General features: G+C 39.0%; 1 protein-coding gene across 2 annotated transcripts in view; it reads right to left on the bottom strand.

Moving 5' to 3' along the window:
• TTC39B (tetratricopeptide repeat domain 39B) overlaps positions 1-18,547 on the bottom strand; it is a 113,490-nt gene that overhangs the window by 20,026 nt on the left and 74,917 nt on the right. For both annotated transcript variants that reach the window (XM_055122687.1, XM_055122692.1), the window contains 10 exons: positions 13,115-13,182; positions 9,264-9,328; positions 8,681-8,786; positions 7,106-7,171; positions 5,516-5,624; positions 4,347-4,414; positions 4,199-4,258; positions 2,529-2,690; positions 1,851-1,942; positions 90-216 (listed from right to left, as the gene is read on the bottom strand). In XM_055122687.1, coding sequence (XP_054978662.1) covers positions 90-216; positions 1,851-1,942; positions 2,529-2,690; positions 4,199-4,258; positions 4,347-4,414; positions 5,516-5,624; positions 7,106-7,171; positions 8,681-8,786; positions 9,264-9,328; positions 13,115-13,182 — 923 coding nt within the window. The remainder of the gene's footprint in view (positions 1-89; positions 217-1,850; positions 1,943-2,528; positions 2,691-4,198; positions 4,259-4,346; positions 4,415-5,515; positions 5,625-7,105; positions 7,172-8,680; positions 8,787-9,263; positions 9,329-13,114; positions 13,183-18,547) is intronic.

The raw sequence follows: 18,547 nt of genomic DNA, 5'->3' as shown, positions 1-18,547 counted from the left end.
TAACTTCCCCATTACTTTACACCTGGTAAACATACTGCTAGCGGTTTTTCACAGAGCTCTACTTTATAGCCAAAGTTAGATGTGCATACCAGGGCAGGCAAGACAAGTTTCACAGGTGCAGGCAAAGAGGCGGAGTAGCGGCGCGCCTTCCTCACAGCAAACTTTTCAGTAGGAATTGATTTCCCAGCAATTCTCTGCTTCAAGCCATCCACCTGTCTGTGAAAGGTCATGAGAACACGGTCAGCAGCTACGCGTCTGGTTTTCACACTGAGGTCCCCACACTAGCAGCCCAGCATCACCTAGAAACTTGTTCCAAAAGCACATTTTTAGGCTCTACCCTAGACCTCCTGAATCTGTAATTCTAGGACTGGGCCCAAATAACTGGATTTTAATGAGTTCTCCAGGTGATTCTTATACTAGCTCAGTTTTGAGTGCCACTGATTGACACATACTTCTTTCTAGTTAATTTCTTAACCTATCCAACATAGTCCACAAAATCTAGACATAAAATTGGCAAATTCCATTAATGAGGGGGCCCTCCATCAATTAACATTAATTAACAGCTAACTCTGGAGCCACATCATCATCATTTAGAAAATATTTCCCAAGCATTAAGTAGATTTTGGAAATAATTAGTGAACAACAACATCCTGCTTGCAAACTTTCTCTGACAATTTGTAAGTGAAATCATAAGTACATGAAGATGACAGTTGGAAGAAGAGTGTTTCTGGAACATATTTGACATGAGTGAAGATGACAAAGAAGAGCTGGGGATCTGGGTCTGGCTCCATCATTGGGTCTGACCTAAAGATTTAAATTTGGTTTGGTGATTTCCTAAAATTGGCCTTTGTAACAAAATGTATCAACGTTAATAGCTAAATAAAGTACCTAGCGGAATGGGCCTACAAAACTATTAAGAAAAATTATAGAGCTGGAGCAATAGTATAGTGAGCAGGGCATTTGTCATGCATGAGACTAATCTGGGTTCAATCCCTGGCATCCCATATGGTCCCCAGAGCACTGCCAAGAGTAATTCCTGAGTACAAAGTCAGGAGTAACCCCTTAGCATCGCTAGTGTGACTCAAAAAGAAAAAGAAAAGAAAATTAATTGGAAGGGGGGAGGGAATTGATTATGATTATAAGTTTTACATTTATATGGTTATTTCATTATTTCATTTTCTGGTCCACTACAAGATTATAAAACTCCACAAAGATAGGAGTCCCACCTGTTTATTCAGCAGCTGACACATGAAAGACAGCTTCACATCAAAGGCAGATGGATGCATGAATGAGTACTGGTCTAGTACAGGCCTTGCATTGGCCAACCCATTTGTTCAGGTACTGCATGGTTTCCTGAATACTGCCAGGTGCAGCCTGGAAGGCCCCAAGCACCACTGGGGTGATCCAGATAATCCCTCAGTGCCTCAGTGCCCTCAAGATGCACTGTAATGGTAATTGTTCCAAATGTGGAAGCAAAGCCACAACATCAAAATAAAAAATGAATGTGTTTTCAAGATTCCCCGTCACACCCACATCCTGCAAAATCCTACTTAAAGGATGATTCTGGACTAACTGTACTGTTTTAAGGGTCCCTGTGTAAGTGAGTAATAAATGAATAAAACAGGAAAGTGAAGCATAAGAGAACACAAAGAGTAAAGTAAAGACGTAGTTTTATGCTCCTCTACACATTTAGAATCTTTTCTTTCTTTCTCCCAAAGTGCCAGGGATTTGCCTCTGATCCCCCCTCCCACCCCATCCCCCACTTCCGTATGCAAGGCAAGTGTCCTACCACTGAGCTATATTCTGAGCCCTCATTCAGAATCTCTGAAATAGAAGTAGTGTCTGTTTACCTGAATAAAGTCACCACGTCCTCTTTAGTTGTTTTCACACCCTCCTCTGGAAGCATACTCAAAATTGCAGCTTTTAAGAAAACATATGTTGCCTTGAGGAAAAGAAGAAAAGCTGCAAGTTATAAAAGAGACCTCCGTATATGACCTATTTACCCTGCAAATCAGAAGTCAGCCACAAATCATCCAGATATAATAATTAAGGGGCATAAAAGAGACAAAAGGAAATAAGACATGACTATTCCATAGGAGAATAACAGTTCCGACTTAGCTTTCACTATCATACAACTATTATGAGCAAGAGAATGCCATTATCTTACTTCTCCCAACCTCCGACAAACAGATCAGAATATAAATTTTGATTAATATAAATAAAACTTTATTATCAAGACATTGAAAAGGCTACAAAAAATGCCGGAACTACTGATTGTTAACAACATACAAATGTAAGTGAAGTTCATCTTCACCTCTTCACTGAAAACTCTTTGGATGGTTTTTTAGAATAGGAGAAACAACAATATTTATGAACATTTAATAACTAAGGCACATTTCTCTTTTAAAGGATCTCTGAATAGGAAAAACACCATGGATGTCATAATACTGAACCAACAGCACAAAATGAAAATCATTCTGGCCACTCATTAGCAAACAGATGATATTAATGAAAGCACTGCTCATTACCTTAGACCATTTACTCTCTTTGCAAAGCAGATCTGAAAAGTAATATGCCTCCATCCAGTTTTGTTGGAATACATAAATCCACATCAGCTCCCAGTAACAGAGATGATGAAACTGTTTCCATTCTTCTTGAACAGAAATGCATTTTCGAAATGTCTCTTGTGCCTATAAGTCAATTGCATAAAGCTGATCATCCAGATATAAGACAAGGAGATAATAACCTAATGGGAAAATACATAAAACACTTTGTACAAAAAAGAACAAAAGTATCACTTTTTAAGCTACTCAACATAACACCACGATCTCTTCCTTATACCTATACACATAGTTTAGTTTTGCTTCTCTACTCAATTTTGTGAGGAGAGTTATAACTCTTTATGAAGTGGGACTGGAGATCTCATCTCAAGTAAAATGCAGAATTATTTTAAGAAAGGACAATGGTAATCAGAATTTCTAGAGAGCATACATTAAGCAAGAGTTAAAGGCAAACTTAGAGAGGGAAGATAGCACTAAATATAATACTGTCCTTATCACACTTTTTAAAAACCTTAAAAAAAATTTTAAATTCAATGGGAAAATTGACAAAGATATGAACAGGTAACATCAAAGACAAATCTACACAATGGTAAATATGTATATGAATAAATTTATAAGTTAAAAAATACAAATTACTAAATCAGATTATCATTTTCAATAGTAAAAACAGGAAAAACAATGTCGAGATTAGGCAAAAAAAAAAATCACAAAATTTTTTTTACATCTTCATAGAAATTGGAATATCCTTAAATAAATTGGAATAAAAATAAAATAGCCTTCATAAACTGGAGTAGTCTAATTAATGGTGATATCTGGCTGGTTTTAGCAAAATACAGTTATCTTTTGACCCTGAAATCTTAATAATCAGAATCTATCATATACCAGTACACTTATGCACAAAAGTATATGATATTATAAATGTTATTTATAAGAGCAAAGAATGGTGATATGAATAGCACTTTAATTATTATATCATTTTAAAAGAATAAAACTGTTATAAATAGAGAAAAAAAGATTTGAGGAGGCTTAACAAACTGACCTGGAAAGAGATCTAAGATGGCCAAAAATAGAAAATAGAAAAAAAAATCCACAGAAAACTACACATTTGACCCATTTATATAGAAAAAAACTGCAAATATACTTACATAAAATACTTTTCAACTCTTTCTCAATAAATCAGTAAATTCTTTGATGGAATGTGCTTGTATAATTATGGAAATATACCTTACCCGAAGTGGAGTTCCAAAGTCAGTGGTTACTGCAGATATTGGTAACAGTCGAAATCTGAATATCTTTTCAACTGCCTCGCTGTATTTTATGTATTCTACCCCAAACTGCTTCATGTGCTTTATGTAAACATATAAACTATAAACTATATAACATAAACATATAAACTATATATAATAATCTGCCATATGTAATAGGATGCATTTGCACAACTAATTTTTATGCACTCACATTGTCTTATTTCTGCCTAATGCAGTGCTGAATTTAGGCTGAATCAGTATATGATGTGACTCCACAATGCAAATATTTAGACCAGTTGTGCAATCTTTTTATATCTGAGCAACAGCTCTGGCATAGACAAAGACCACTGATACAGATAACCCCTAATAACTCTTCCCCCAGCAAATTACCTCTTCCAAATTCCCTTTCAGCAGCAGTATCCGGGCATGGTAAAACAACATGAGGGAGCCCTAGGGAGAAAGGGAGAAAAGCAACTGTTCAACATCAGTGCCGATGACAGGCCATGTCTGAAATAGGAACTTGAGGTTCAAAGCATACATTTGGAAACTGCTGGAGGAAGGGCGCCAGGAGACTCTCCGCTTCCAGGACATTCACTTCTCCTGTGCCTGGAAATTGAACAGAGAAAGCCTAAGTCTTCATCCAACATGGCAGATCTTTATAATCACTCTCCACATTTTATCAACACATCAAAAACCTCACAGTGGAAAAGATGAGAACTGTGAACATTTGGGAGATAAAGTAACACATAAAGTAAAGCCTCAGCTACGACTTCAGTGTTTTTAACAGCTCTATGACAGGCTAATTCTTCACTTTGTTTCATGGCCACTTCTGGCAGTGCTCAGGGCTCCTCAGGGGACCAGGTACTCGGGGAACTGGGCAGGGACAGAGATAGAACCATAGCCTCCCTCTTGCGAATTACGTATTCAGCCCTGAGCTGTCTCTCCAGTACAAGGGAAGGCTAATTCTTATTAGTTGTAATAAGAATTGTAATAATATCTTAAGATGCCTAAATGGAGTTTCTAGTTTTAACAGAAAATTTTAACTTACTTTGAAACGTTTTATTTTTTGCAATGCCAGGGATGGAACCCAGGATATCAAACAATATCAAACAAGGCTAGTGCTTTACTGTTGAGCTACATCCATTGCCTCTAATCTTGTTTTATTTTTTATTTTTTGCTTTTTGGGTCACACCCAGCTATGCTCAGGGGTTACTCCTGGCTTTGTACTCAGGAATTACTCCTGGCAGTGCTTGGGGGACCATATGGGATGCCAGGGATCGAACCCGGGTTGGCCGCATGCAAGGCAAACGCCCTACCCGCTGTGCTATCGCTCCGGCCCTCTAATCTTGTTTCAAACAAAATTAAATTTCTACTAAAAAGAAATCTAATAGAAATTTGCTAAGATGCCTTAAACTTTACAGAATTTTTTTAGTCAGTAAAAGATTAAAAGATATTCAGTGAGAGGCTAAAGAAATTGCTCCAAGGCCTTAAGCACATGCTTTGCTTGCCGGGGGGGGGCGCAGGGTCATGCTTTTGATATCCAGCACCACCTGGGCCTCTGAGCTCTCCCAGAAATCCTCTACTTCTTTTACCACAGGTAAATAGATATGAGATGTCTGCTCTAACTAAACTAAATTTTTTTCTAAGTTTTTATTTAGATGAAAGATAATCAACTCTTAATGACACAAAATAAACTCCAATCCTTACCAAGTATTAAGGAGATATAAGTGTGAAAAGCCAGAATAGTTAAGCAGCACAGAGGAGACCGCATGCTGATTCCTGAGGCACCTTCCCGTAACTGCAGGAGGCCCAATTCCTATGGGAATGAAATGCATTTTAGAGACTTGAAATGCCAATTCATATATATTCACTCTTCATGAAAGAGATTATTTTTCAAGAACTTAGTCTAGAAAAAGCCTAATTAGAAACAAACTTTATATTCTAATTTAGCATCCATCTCACAAATTCTTTTATATAATGTGATTTGAGTGAAAGAAAAGACAAATCATTTCACAGAAATGCTATATACTGACTTATTAAGTCATGTTGGGAATTAAGTACAAAACATCTTCAATGATTTTTCCATCAAATAGGTAATACAGTATGTGCCTCGATGATTTCATTAGAATATAGTGAATATAATAAAGAAATAAATTGTTCTGAGTGTTAGAAATACTTAAGCTCACTGGGAGAGGATAACAAGGTCTGTTTGTGAGTATGAAGAATTGCTCATTTCAGAAGAAGCACAGGAGAAGCCAAAACATTGGCTAAACTAAGATATGGGGCCCTGAAACTATACTATTTTATGGACTTTATTCAAGAGAATTTGGAGCTCTAAAGAATAAAGAGGTGGCAGGGGAAAAGTAACCATAAAACTCAGAGTCTGAAGAAAAGAACAGAGGAAGAGACAACACCATAAATACCAAAAGCTTATGATTAACAATGGAGTAAATGTGAGGAAAAATATAAAGCTTCTTATACATGCTCTTATATACTTCCACAAACCTACTCTCTTTATAACACAACAGGAAGAATTTTGTAATATAGCAACCCTGGTAAATACATTCTGACTTTAAAATTAATAAATGTAATTATATACTACGAAACAGTCATGCACAAATATAATGAACAAAAGTAGAAGACAAACATCTCACTGGTTCACAGTAAAATTTGTAAAACACAAGGAAACCCCAATATCCCACAACTACATGATGACTAATGCCAATCATACAAGTTGTGATTTAGCTTAATTTCCTGGTATAAAATACTGAGTTGTAAAAATACGATTGAAACATTTTAACCACAGGAGAGTATTAAAGATCCAGTAATCAATAACAGCAGTAAAAAATACTTTTTAACCAAAGAATTAAGAACAAAGTTGGAATGTTAACTTTCATTAGAAAAACTGTATGGGGCCGGAGCGATAGCACAGCGGGTAGGGCATTTGCCTTGCACTCGGCCGACCCGGGTTCGATCCCCGGCATCCCATATGGTCCCCCAAGCACCGCCAGGAGTAATTCCTGAGTGCAAAGCCAGGAGTAACCCCTGAGCATTGCTGGGTGTGACCCAAAAAGCAAAAAAAAAAAAAAAAAAACTGTATGTATGTGTATTTATATAACACAAACATATATCTCCTGAAAGATAATATTGAGGATTGATATCATCCTTCAAATTCTCATGTCTTAACAACTGATTTGCAAATTACCAATAATTGTGATGCTAGAACATGTTGCACTACCTGCATATTCAATAAATTGTAACTGATCTATCAAAATAAAAATAAAACTACATCTGTACCCGGTTTCCAGAAAATCCTATAAATTCAAGTAGTCTGATAATTCGTGCAGGTAAAAGAGACAGCATCTGCAAGAAAAAAAAATACAATATAGATTAGTTTATATAACTAAAGGCAGACGATAAGCACTTAACAATTTAAAGTCTTAATGATTCAACAATATGAAAAATTATTTCAAACCACATGTCTCAAGCATCAGATACTACGTATAGAGTCAAATTAATTTCCTCTTCCTAAGGCAAACTGAATCCAAAATTGGTGGGGTGTGGAGGGGGGGTGCTGGAGGGGGCAGTGAGGGTAACCAGCCTCTTCAGGATGCTCTGAAGATGCTCCTTTTATGTGGCACAATGAGAACTGAGAAGGTAGTCCTCAGTGCCCTCCTCCAAATGAATTCCCTTTCAGCGTCTTCCAGAAAGCAAGCCTGTCACACTCCACACAGCTGCAAGCACATATAGCTTAAATAGCTATGACATAGCTTCTTTCTAAGACATCTGTGAAGAACTGCAGTGAAGGGAAATTTCTCCAGCAGAGTTCTGAGCAAGGTTCCTGACTATTCACTTTACTTAAGAGGAGAGATGGACCCATGTATACTGATCATGTACTGATCTGTGGGTTGAGTGGTCAGGGATTTGGAAGAAACATACAGGAACATTGATGACAAGAAGGTCTGAAAAAGAGGCAGTTGAATGGAATTCTCTAAGTGAAAAACTTGGAAATATATTTGTCCCGTGTAAATATCCACCAAAGTCAGCTCCAGAAGAAGAGCCTTTTCATAATTAAGTGGATAGGATGAGCTGTTCTGTAGGTACAGGTCAGATACTTTTCCAGCTACCCCATCATTGGCCATGGGCTCATAAACAAAGTAGTTATGGTGACAATCAATGGCAGGAATCCCTCAACCACTCTGCTTTCTCACCAAGTACAACCAAAGCTTGCAAATATTTTTAAATATCAAATTACATATTCCAATTTAATATCTATCTACTCAAACTTCTCATCTCCCCCAAGAGCATCAAAATCATTCCTCAAGTTACATGGTGGCTGCTCCATCTAGTTTCCATTCCGGAGATGCCATTACAAAGCATCGATCTTCCTGAGGTGGAAATGGAACTGGTTCAACCTCATTATAATCAAAGGTATTACCAGTTCATCCCTAGTGTTACACTCTTTTGTTGTTGTTTGTTTATTTGGGGGCCACACATGGCTCTACCCAGGGCTTACTCCTGGCTCTGTGCTCAGGGATCACTCCTGGTGTTGATGGGGGACCATATGTGGTTCCAGGATCAAACTCTGGTCAGCCTAGTGCAAAGACCACTCTTCTGTCTTTCAGGCCCCTAGTGTTACACTCTTCCCTTTTGGTATAATTTAAAACTACTCTAAGTGTATGTAGTAATCTACCACATACTCACCAAGGGCCCCTGTTGAGTTATACACAGAGAAAGTCATCCATTCTAGTTAAGTGGTAATCAAATCAAATTAGAGACTCCAGGTAAGTTTCAAATGTATTAAAGAAAAGTATTTTGGCTCTTTAAACCTTTGATTATTTTTAACAAAATGGTTTCTAATCATTTACTTACCAGATTAAAGGCACCTATTCCCAGCTTGACACCCCCCTCAAACTCATAGAAGAACTGCTGTTCACCTTTGCTCTTCTGAATTACATGCAGGATAGAAAGGCATTCTCTGGATTCAAGACAAAAGTTAAAACATAAGTTAACTATAGAAGGAAATTAGTGTTTGTTAAATTTTATACTTCGAATAAATGATAAAACAACAAGATAAAAATCACAAGAGCGATAGAAGATACACATACCATTCTGATCCACCTTTATTGAATCACTGCAGAAAATTCTACTGGGCAGTATTGCTATAAGGTCTAAGTCACAGACATACCTATCAACTAAAATAGACAATCAAATCTTAATTGCTTTTAGGAAAAGGAAACTAAGAGTATTCAAAAACCAGCAATGCCTTCTTTAGCTCTTTTCTTCAAAATGGTTTTAAACTTTAGTTCTGCTATTCTATCATATTAAGTACATACTCAGTAGGCCAAAAATCAAGTCCATTTTTACCAACCGGAGTTTTAAAAAGATAATTCATACTTAAAGATAATTTGAAATAAAGAATAATTTTAAAACTTTATCTTAATTTTTAACTTACTTATATATTTGGTAACTTGTTCGAATTTTGAGTCCACCTTTAATGAAGTTGATCATATTTTCATCCTGAAAATAATATAATTAATTAATTAGATCATTGAGCAAAAATTCTTAGTATATCACACATCCATACATTTGTACAATTAGAACAAAATACCTCAAGAATTTAATTTCAGGGGGGTGTTTATAGACCTCATTTTTTTTATTGAATCACTGTGAAATATAGTTACAAAAGCTTTCATGGTTGAGTTTCAGTCATACAACATCGAACACCCATTCCTCACCAGTGTACATTTTCCACCACCAATGTCGCCAGTATCCCTCCCACCACCATCACCCCATCCCACCCCCTGTATCTGTGGCAGACAATTTCCTTCTTACTCTCCCTTTACTCTTAGGCATTATGGTTTGCAATACAGATACTAAGAGACCATCATGTTTGGGAGAACTTAATTTTTAAATCAAAATATTCTTTCTGCTTTAAGTTGAACAGGCTTCAATGTAATTCTGTTCATTGCCAAATTTGATGACAACAAAAATTACTTTTTGAATTTTTTCCTTACTTTAAAGAATTAAGGAAATAATCATCACCAAATAGAAGTCACAGAGGTTTGTTCAAATCAAATCAAGTCAATATCATCATCTACTGAACAATATATTTCTGGGTCAATATAATACAAAATGATTTATCAATTTAAGGTCAATTTTTCCCATCCAGCATACCAATAAAAGGGATTTTTTGCACAGGTTATTTTGAGGCAGGTGATGAGCATATCTAATTTTATTCATATGTATTTCCAGATCAAAAGTAATTGAACCATTTTCTAAATAGCTTGTCAGTAATATGATTTTATTTGGAGGGAAAATCACTTCATTTCTTTCTCTTTGCCCAATATCATGAATCATAAAGTTAAGGTAGTTGATATAGATCAAAGCCACTTTGAGAGGCAACATTCTAAGGTTCTGAGAAAGTCTCACAACAAATTATGTCAAATAACTGCATAAAAGGTGTTATCTAATAAGTAGTGCTAATGGTGATGGCCCCAGGTTTCACATATCCAGTAGTATTTTTCTAATCTATTAATATAAGAAACATGCTCTGGCATTTATTTTCTATACACTTAAAACATCTCTCTCTTTTAAAAATTTCATTCAGTTTTAGTTTGTAAATTTAATTTATTAGTTAAAGACTTAACATTATTAAAAATCAGTTAATACAAAATTCACTAAGCAACTTAACTGTACATTTTCCTATTTTAAGAAATCTTATGATCTGCTAAGTGAAATGAGTCAGAAAGAGAGGGACATACATAGAAGGACTGCACTCATTTGTGGAGTATAGAATAAAATCACCTGAGACTGACACCCAAGGATAGTAGAGGCAGGGGAAGGGTGGGAAAGGGGAGGTATACCAGGGATATTGGTGGTAGGGAATGTGCACTGGTGGAGGGATGGGTGTTTGATCATTGTGTGATTGTAACCCAAACACAAAAGCTTGAAACTATCTCATGGTGATTCAATAAAATTAAAAGAAAAGAAAAGAAATGATCACACAAGTTCCAAAATAGGGCAGGAAAGAATTTCTTAAAATTCTAAAACTGAAACTAAAATCTGCCCAGAGTAATAATATTTCATTTCATGATTCAGCAAATATTTATCAAATGTCTGTTTCACACCATGCACCTCAGTGAAAAATCAGGTCAAAGTGATACAGGTGCTAAGGGATGAAGGCGGGAGCATGGGTGAAGACATGTACAGACCACAAGACCACAGAGAGCACAGAGAGGGCCACAAGATGTTTCTAAAAGCTTATGGAACAAATACTGATTAGGAACTAGCTGGGTGAGAATAGCAAGGCAGAACTGAACCTTGCAAGTAATGGAAACTTCATGTGGAAAGGCAAGAAACTTCATGTGGAAGATTATTTGGTTCAGCCAGATGTGTTACGTAACACTGCTGGAGTATCTGCTGCCAAAAAGGGAAGTATGAAAGCAGCCTCCACCCGTGCTTCTCTGCAGGAAACATATGCATCAACAGCATCTGCAAGAGGCAGGGAGGGAACTGGGGCTGGGGGCAGTTGACTTTGAAAAGGTTTCCCCACATTTCTGATTCTTCTGCTACCGCATCACTGTCAAAGTCAAGGAGCACTGAAGCACAGAAATGGCCAAGTTAGATTCTCATCCCTGAAATATTTGCCCAGTTGTGCAATGGTGGATGAGCTGAAGGAAAGATAAACTGAAATCCCCAGAAAACTGTGCTGTCTAGGAATGATGAGCATTCCCACAAGCACAGTCACGGTCAGAACAAAAAGGAAGAGATGGGGCTGCCTGGCTTCAAAAGGCAGGTGCAGCATCAGTGGGCAACTGGCTGGATACCCTGGGATGAGGAAGGGGGACAACCATGGCTGTCTCCCTAGCCTTGTCAAATGACAAGTCCCGAGTATAAAACAAACCTCCAAATCTCATTTTTCATGATATGACTGTCAATTGCTCATTTAGAAAAAAACAGCAGAAAAATCATTGGGGACCCTGTGTCTGTGACTGTTTACTAAGGCAGTTAAGAATACTGCTTTTGAGGGGCTGGAGCAATAGCACAGCGGGTAGGGCATTTGCCTTGCACGCGGCCGACCCGGGTTCAATTCCCAGCATCCCATATGGTCCCCTGAGCACCACCAGGAGTGATTCCTGAGTGCAGAGCCAGGAGTAACCCCTGTGCATCGCCAGGTGTGACCCAAAAAGTAAAAAAAAAAAAAAAAAAAAAAGAATACTGCTTTTGAGGGCTGGAGCGATAGTACAGTGGGTAGGGCATTTGCCTTGCATGTGGCCAGCCCGAGTTCAATCCCCGGCAACCCATATGATCCCCCAAGCACCGCCAGGAGTAATTCCTGAGTGCAGAGCCAGGAGTTAACCCGAGCATTGCTGGTTTGACCCAAAAGGCAAAAAAAAATAAAAAGAATACTGCTTTTAATCAGTGTTCATAATATGTAGGGTTTTAGGAAACAGGATCACAGACTACATTAGTCTGGTTCCATTTTTACTAAGCCAGAATGCAGCCAAAGACATCAACCTCTGAAAAAAAGGGAAACGCAACTCTTGTGAAACATTAAGATGGAGGGAAAATTCCATTTTTGGTGATTTTCTGCCCCCTGAAAGTGTCCACCCCAACTGTATCACCTTACTGTACCCATCACGGGGCGACCAGTAACAGATAACAAAACCCAAAAGTTCATGTTCTTCAGAAGCACTGAAAGAATTGTAGGCAAGGTACTGACTGGCTCTACTGTTCCAAGAGATGAAGTGCAAATGCTTACAAGAAAAGGATTTAGTTTTCTATATAGGGGCCTTTAAAAGCTGTTCTTCCACAGGAATAAAAGCAAGAACAGACAATGAGAATAAGGAAAAGGGAAGATAAAATCTGGAGTAGACAGGAAAAGTTGGGCTCCCTAGGCAAGCAGCTTGTGTAAGAATCCAGTGGCCAAGGGTGAAAGGATCCTCCCCTAGCTCCCCTGCCAAGCTGCTCCTGGGTACAATCCTCTACCCTTAGCAAGCACCAAGGGTGACTCACAGATTTTTTAAAGAAAAGCATCCTGAACTTAGGTGTGATGGTTGCAGGATTTCTTTGAAAGGCAGTGCATCCTTTCAGGACTGAAGTTTAAAATAAGATTCTAAGAGCACTTGAAAAGGAATAAACTTCCCTGTTGTTTTGTTTGTTCTTCAGCCAGTTTATCAGAACAACATATATTTTCCATTACAACTCTAAGTCACAATAACAGAAGCACTGACATAGAAAAGATCTGCATTTTTTTTCTATGTCATACTGGCAGGCTTCCTCAGCCAACCAAACGTTCATTACCTGCACAAATGTTAGTGCTGCTTTCTGTAGAAGACACTCGGCATAACAGATTTCAGCATGCATTTCCTCTATAAAAAAAAATTAAATTATATTAAGGAAAATACCATGTCCATAGTAATCTCTGCAAGTTGCTCAAAGAAAGAGAGTTAGGTGAATGAGCCCTCCTAGAGTGCTTTGTTGCCGCAATAAACATGCACAAATTGCTCAGTTCTTGGCCCCTCAGTAAGATTTTCTCAGGGTGTGCAAAAAGGTTCATCGAAGTCATCTTTGGCCCTATTCAAATATAACTACCAAGAGTCGGGCACTGTGTGTCAGAAACCCACACTCATTTTGTAAAAGAAAACCAAAAATTAAAAAAACTTAAAAAAAAGAAATAAGGAACTACATATGTGTGTATATATATATATATATATACATATATATATATACATGTTTAACTTAACAGTTTAACAGATTAGTTGAACAGTAACAGCTATTGGTAACACTGACATAAATGTATGAATTCATTTCTAAATGTAAGGCATGATCATCTTGATGACGATGAGACACATTGTATCTTTTATTTATTTGTTTGCTTATTTACTTGTTTGTTTGTTTTTGGGTCACACCCAGCATTGCACAGGGGTTTCTCTTGGCTCATGCATTGAGGAATTACTTCTAGCAGTGTTGGGGGGAGGGGACCATATGGGATGCTGGGAATCGAACCCAGGTCCACCACACACAAGGCAAATGACCTACCCACTATGCTATCGCTCCAGTCCCGAGAAACATTGTAAACCTGAGGAAACTGTAGTTCTCTGGAATTCTGTGAAAAAACTGCCTCACACACCAAGTCAGGCCTCACACACAGACAACTGGGAGTACAGACAGCACCAGCACAGTATTAGGCTCTTTAGAGCTTTCAGCATCTGGTACAGGAACCAGACAACTCATGAAAGAGAATATACAGGGCATAAATGAAGCAATATCATAGGGATAAATGAATCATAGGAATCCCTTTGTCCATGAGATATGAAACTGGTATTTTGCTTAAGTAAATGAGCTCAGGCATTTGACAGCCTGAGCTGGAGGAAAGGCTGTCCATGGGCCCTCAAGTAAGCAACCTTACTTCTTCTGCTCCCTTCACTTCTGAAATCTGCCTAGCCACATCCCTGCTTCAGCTGAAGAATCACATGAGGTGCAGGCATAAACACTCTATACCTAGCATCACTGGTACACTATGCTTTTCAGTAAATTAGCTCAGCAGGTACTTCCTTTGTATTTGTTTGTTTTATTTTGGGGACCACACCTGGCAGTGCTCACTTACTCCTGGCTCTGCACTGAAGGACTGCTCCTGACTGTTCTCTGGTAAAATATGTGGTACAGAGGATCAAACCCAGCTCGGCATTATGCAAAGCAAGCACTCTATCTCTCTGGCCCAGCACTTTTTCTTTTTTACAGAAAGGAAGTGACTTTAAGGTACTTCTGTGTTATTTGGGAAAGCTGCTGAATAAAATGGGATAAGAACTAGTGTTGCCTCCTTTATGGAATACAAAATAACATAATATGAGACTGACACCCAAGGATAGTAGACACAAGGGCCAGGAATATTCCTCCATAGTTGGAAGCCTGTCTCATGAACTGGGGAAAGCAGGCAACTAGAATAGAGAAGGGATCACTAAGACAATGATGGTTGGAGGGATCATTCGGGATGGGAGATGTATGCCAAAAGTAGAAGAGGACCAAACACGATTGCCTCTCATTATCTATACTGCAAACCATAATTCCCAAATGTAGAGAGACAGTATGGGGGAAATTGTCTGCCATAAAGGCAGGGGCAGGGTTAGGATGGAGGCGGGGAGATACTGGGGACATTGGTGGTGGAAAATGTGCACTGGTGGAGGAATGGGTGTTTGATCATTGTATGACTGAAACTCAAACATGAAAGTTTTGTAACTGTATCTCACGGTGATTCAATTAAAAAAAATGTACAAAATGTACAAAGAAAAAAAAACTAGTGTGTTTTCCTTCACTTTCGGGCACGGAAATCACACACCCCCGCCCCCCCCCCCCACACACACCACCACCACCAGGTCTCACAATTCTGTGAAGTCTGTGGGATGTTCAACATCCCATTGTGCTTATAGTCTAAAGACTAAATTTTGAAAGGTCTAAACTAGGCAGAAAGATCTCCCAATAGCACCCCTAAGTCAGGGCGTAAGTCACAACAGGCCCTAGTGGAGGGGCTGTAGCTATGTGCACATTCTGGAAGCATCAACAGCGAGGTCTCAGTCCCTCCGATCATCTACCTCACACTATGCCTTTTCCCAACGTGATCAGGGGACTGAAAACTGGCAACTATTCTTCTGGTAGAGTTGCCACTCTGCTGAGTTATACTGATTTGCTTGCTTGGACATGTCCGTGCCCAGGGGACAAAGATGCTGCTGGGAAAGAACTAGCCTGAGCAAAGACACAGAGCAACGGGCACACTCAGCTCAGCACAGCAGGCGACAGCCAGTGTTATGCCTTGGCTTGACACATGATGTGTTTATAGGGAGGGGTGGGCACTGAGTCGGAAAAGATAAGTTGGCGAGACTACGGACAACTGTGATGCCGACAACAGTGAGTCCTTGCAAAGCTTTGAGTAGAAAGGTAGCCAGGTGAGGTTTAAGTTCCAGTTAAACAAATCTAAGAATAACTAGAAGGGTATAACAAAATAAAAAAAAAAGCAGAGATAAAAGGCAAGAGAGTTTGAACTCCATATTTCCTGTCTAGGTTTTCTTTGTGCTTAACTTGAGTGTTAGAAAGAGTGCACTTAAATCTATCTAAAGGCAATAGGCCAGCCATGAAATCAGAATCAGGCTGCTCTCTCTTAAACCCAGGAAAAGTTTAATTAAAGATACTCACTCCTGCAGACAACCATCCACCCAAGGATGTAAATGAAAATTACTACGAAGAAAAACAAATCATGTACCAAAGCTACAATGTTTTGACATGCTCCCTTGAACACAAAATCTGTTTGGGCTACAGTGACAGCCAAACTCATCAGGGATAAAATGCAACTTAATTTCTAAAAGTATTCTTCCTTCATTCTGGTTGATCTACAAGGGGCAGCTTCTTGCTTCTCAAAAGTAGTTCTTTGCTAATGACATCTACCATGTTATTTCTTAATTATAAATTCCTTAAGCCACAGATGGAATCATCTTTATAATTTAATGGGAGATTAGCTAAGCACACCTCTAGATATGAAAGTCAAAAAAACCCTATGCGTCAGAATAGGCTATTGCCAAAAGATAATTATTTGGGGATGGAGCAATAGCACAGCGGGTAGGGCATTTGCTTTGCATGCGGCGGACCTGGGTTCAATTCCCAGCATCCCATATGGTCCCCCAAGTACCGCCAGGAATAATTCCTGAGTGCAGAGCCAGGAATAATCCCTGGTGTGACCCAAAAAGCCCCCCCCAAAATTATTATTTTTGATATTTCAATTAAGACTTCAATTTTTCTTTGGGGGGGCCTATATGTGCACAGGACTTACTCCTGGCTCTGCACTCCAGGGATCATACCTGGGAAGGCTGGGGACCACATCTGGGGATGGAACCCAGGTCAGTCACATGCTAGGCAAGTGCCTTACCCACTGTACTATATATACTTGCAGGTATGATGCAAAAAAATAAATAAATAAAATAAAACACCATTAATAAAATGGTGTCTTACACATAGCTGTCACTGTCACTGTTATCCCGTTGCTCATCGATTTGTTCAAGTGGGCACCAGTAACATCTTTCGATTGTGAGACTTATTTGTTACTGTTTTTGGCACATCCAATACGCCACGGGTAGCGTGCCAGGCTCTGTCGTGTGGGCTCGATACTTTCGGTAGCTTGCAGGGCTCTCTGAGAAGGGCGGAGGAATCGAACACAGGTCGGCCACGTGAAAGGCAAACGCCCTACCACTGTACTATCGCTCCAACCCTTACATAGCAGTTTTTAAAAAATGAAACATTATCATGCCATTTGGGGAGCATATGAGAGGTTGGACCATGCCAAGCTATGCTCAGAGCTTTCTCCTGATCTGTGCTCAGGGATCAGTACTGAAGGAGAACATATTCAGCTCCGAGGATCAAACCTGGGTTGGCTGAGGGTAAGGCAAGTGTATACGAACTTGTACTATTTTACATTACCTTGTACTATCTCTCCAGCCCCATCATCATCATTTTTTTTAAAGTGAAGTAAAATAGTGACATTTAAATAAATAGATATAGAGAAGTGTGAGGGCGAAGAAAGAGTGATACTTGCTCAAGAGAACACCAGCTTCTCCAGCGTGGGAGAAAGCCATCACTGCCATTTTTCAATTATTATTTATGGTTACGTCTGTTTATCCACCTTTGCTCCTCTTTTTTTCATGCCACCAAAACTTAGGACTCTCTGGAATTAAGGAACACCAAAACAAACTGGCCTGACGCTTCTAGTTTGAATGACATGGCAACCTTTCTCTGGGAGAAACTGCCATGTCCAGAGCTATTCTCTTGGCTCTGACTGAACTTTCAGATCCTTCTGCACTGGCAGGCTCCTGGCTCAACAGTGCCAGCCAGCGGAGACTGCATGATGGGCCCTACCAGCCTTCATTCACCTCCCTCTTTATTTCTATACTGAAAACACGCCTGAGGATGTTCTACATCATTTTCTGTTTTCCTTTTATTTTTTTGAGGAGGTAAGATAGATTTCTGGGATTTGGAGGTCACACCTGGTATGCTCAGTGGTCACTCTTAGCAGTGCGCAAAAGACCATGTGTGGTGCCAGGGACAGAACTGGGGTCAACCATATGAAAGGTAAATGCCTTAACCCGTAAGTATCTCAATTCTTGGGGGGATTTTTGGGTTGGACTGGCTATACTCAGGGGATACTTCTGGTTCCAGCTCAAGGATTATTCCTGGCAATTAACTTGGAAGACCATATGAGAACCACAGATTGAACCAGGGTTAGCCACATGCCTGAATGCCTATATGATCTCTCTGTCCCTCTAAGCCATTTTCTGTACACGAAATGTATGATCATTTTATATTCCTCAGTTGTGAAATGCTACCCTTCTCCCTACACAAAAGCAAGGGGATAAATAAATTCTTCTAAGTTCTTGGAGGTCAGTTTCTATAGAAAAAAAAGTGGACTTCAGCTGCCTGGAAATGCCATTCTGTTTAACAACAATCATAGGGCCAACATCATACCCTTTAGGGACAAGCTCCATAACCCTCTCCTGTAATCAACACTGTTGCTTCACATTATAGATGATCTCTCAGACCCTCCAAAGTCTATAACCAGTTCATAGTACTAATCTTCTGGCAAAATTGATATAAACTGACCTTCTGAGAGTGGGGAGAATAGTATCTTATAGTCTCCGTTCTCAAACCATTAGACCTACTAACTCTACTTTTCAAACTCCATTCTATTTTATAAAA

Source organism: Sorex araneus, chromosome 1 (genome assembly GCF_027595985.1).
Source record: "Sorex araneus isolate mSorAra2 chromosome 1, mSorAra2.pri, whole genome shotgun sequence".
NCBI lineage: Eukaryota > Metazoa > Chordata > Mammalia > Eulipotyphla > Soricidae > Sorex > Sorex araneus.
Note: the sequence above shows the minus strand (reverse complement) of the source record. Positions and strands in the feature narration are given on the sequence as shown.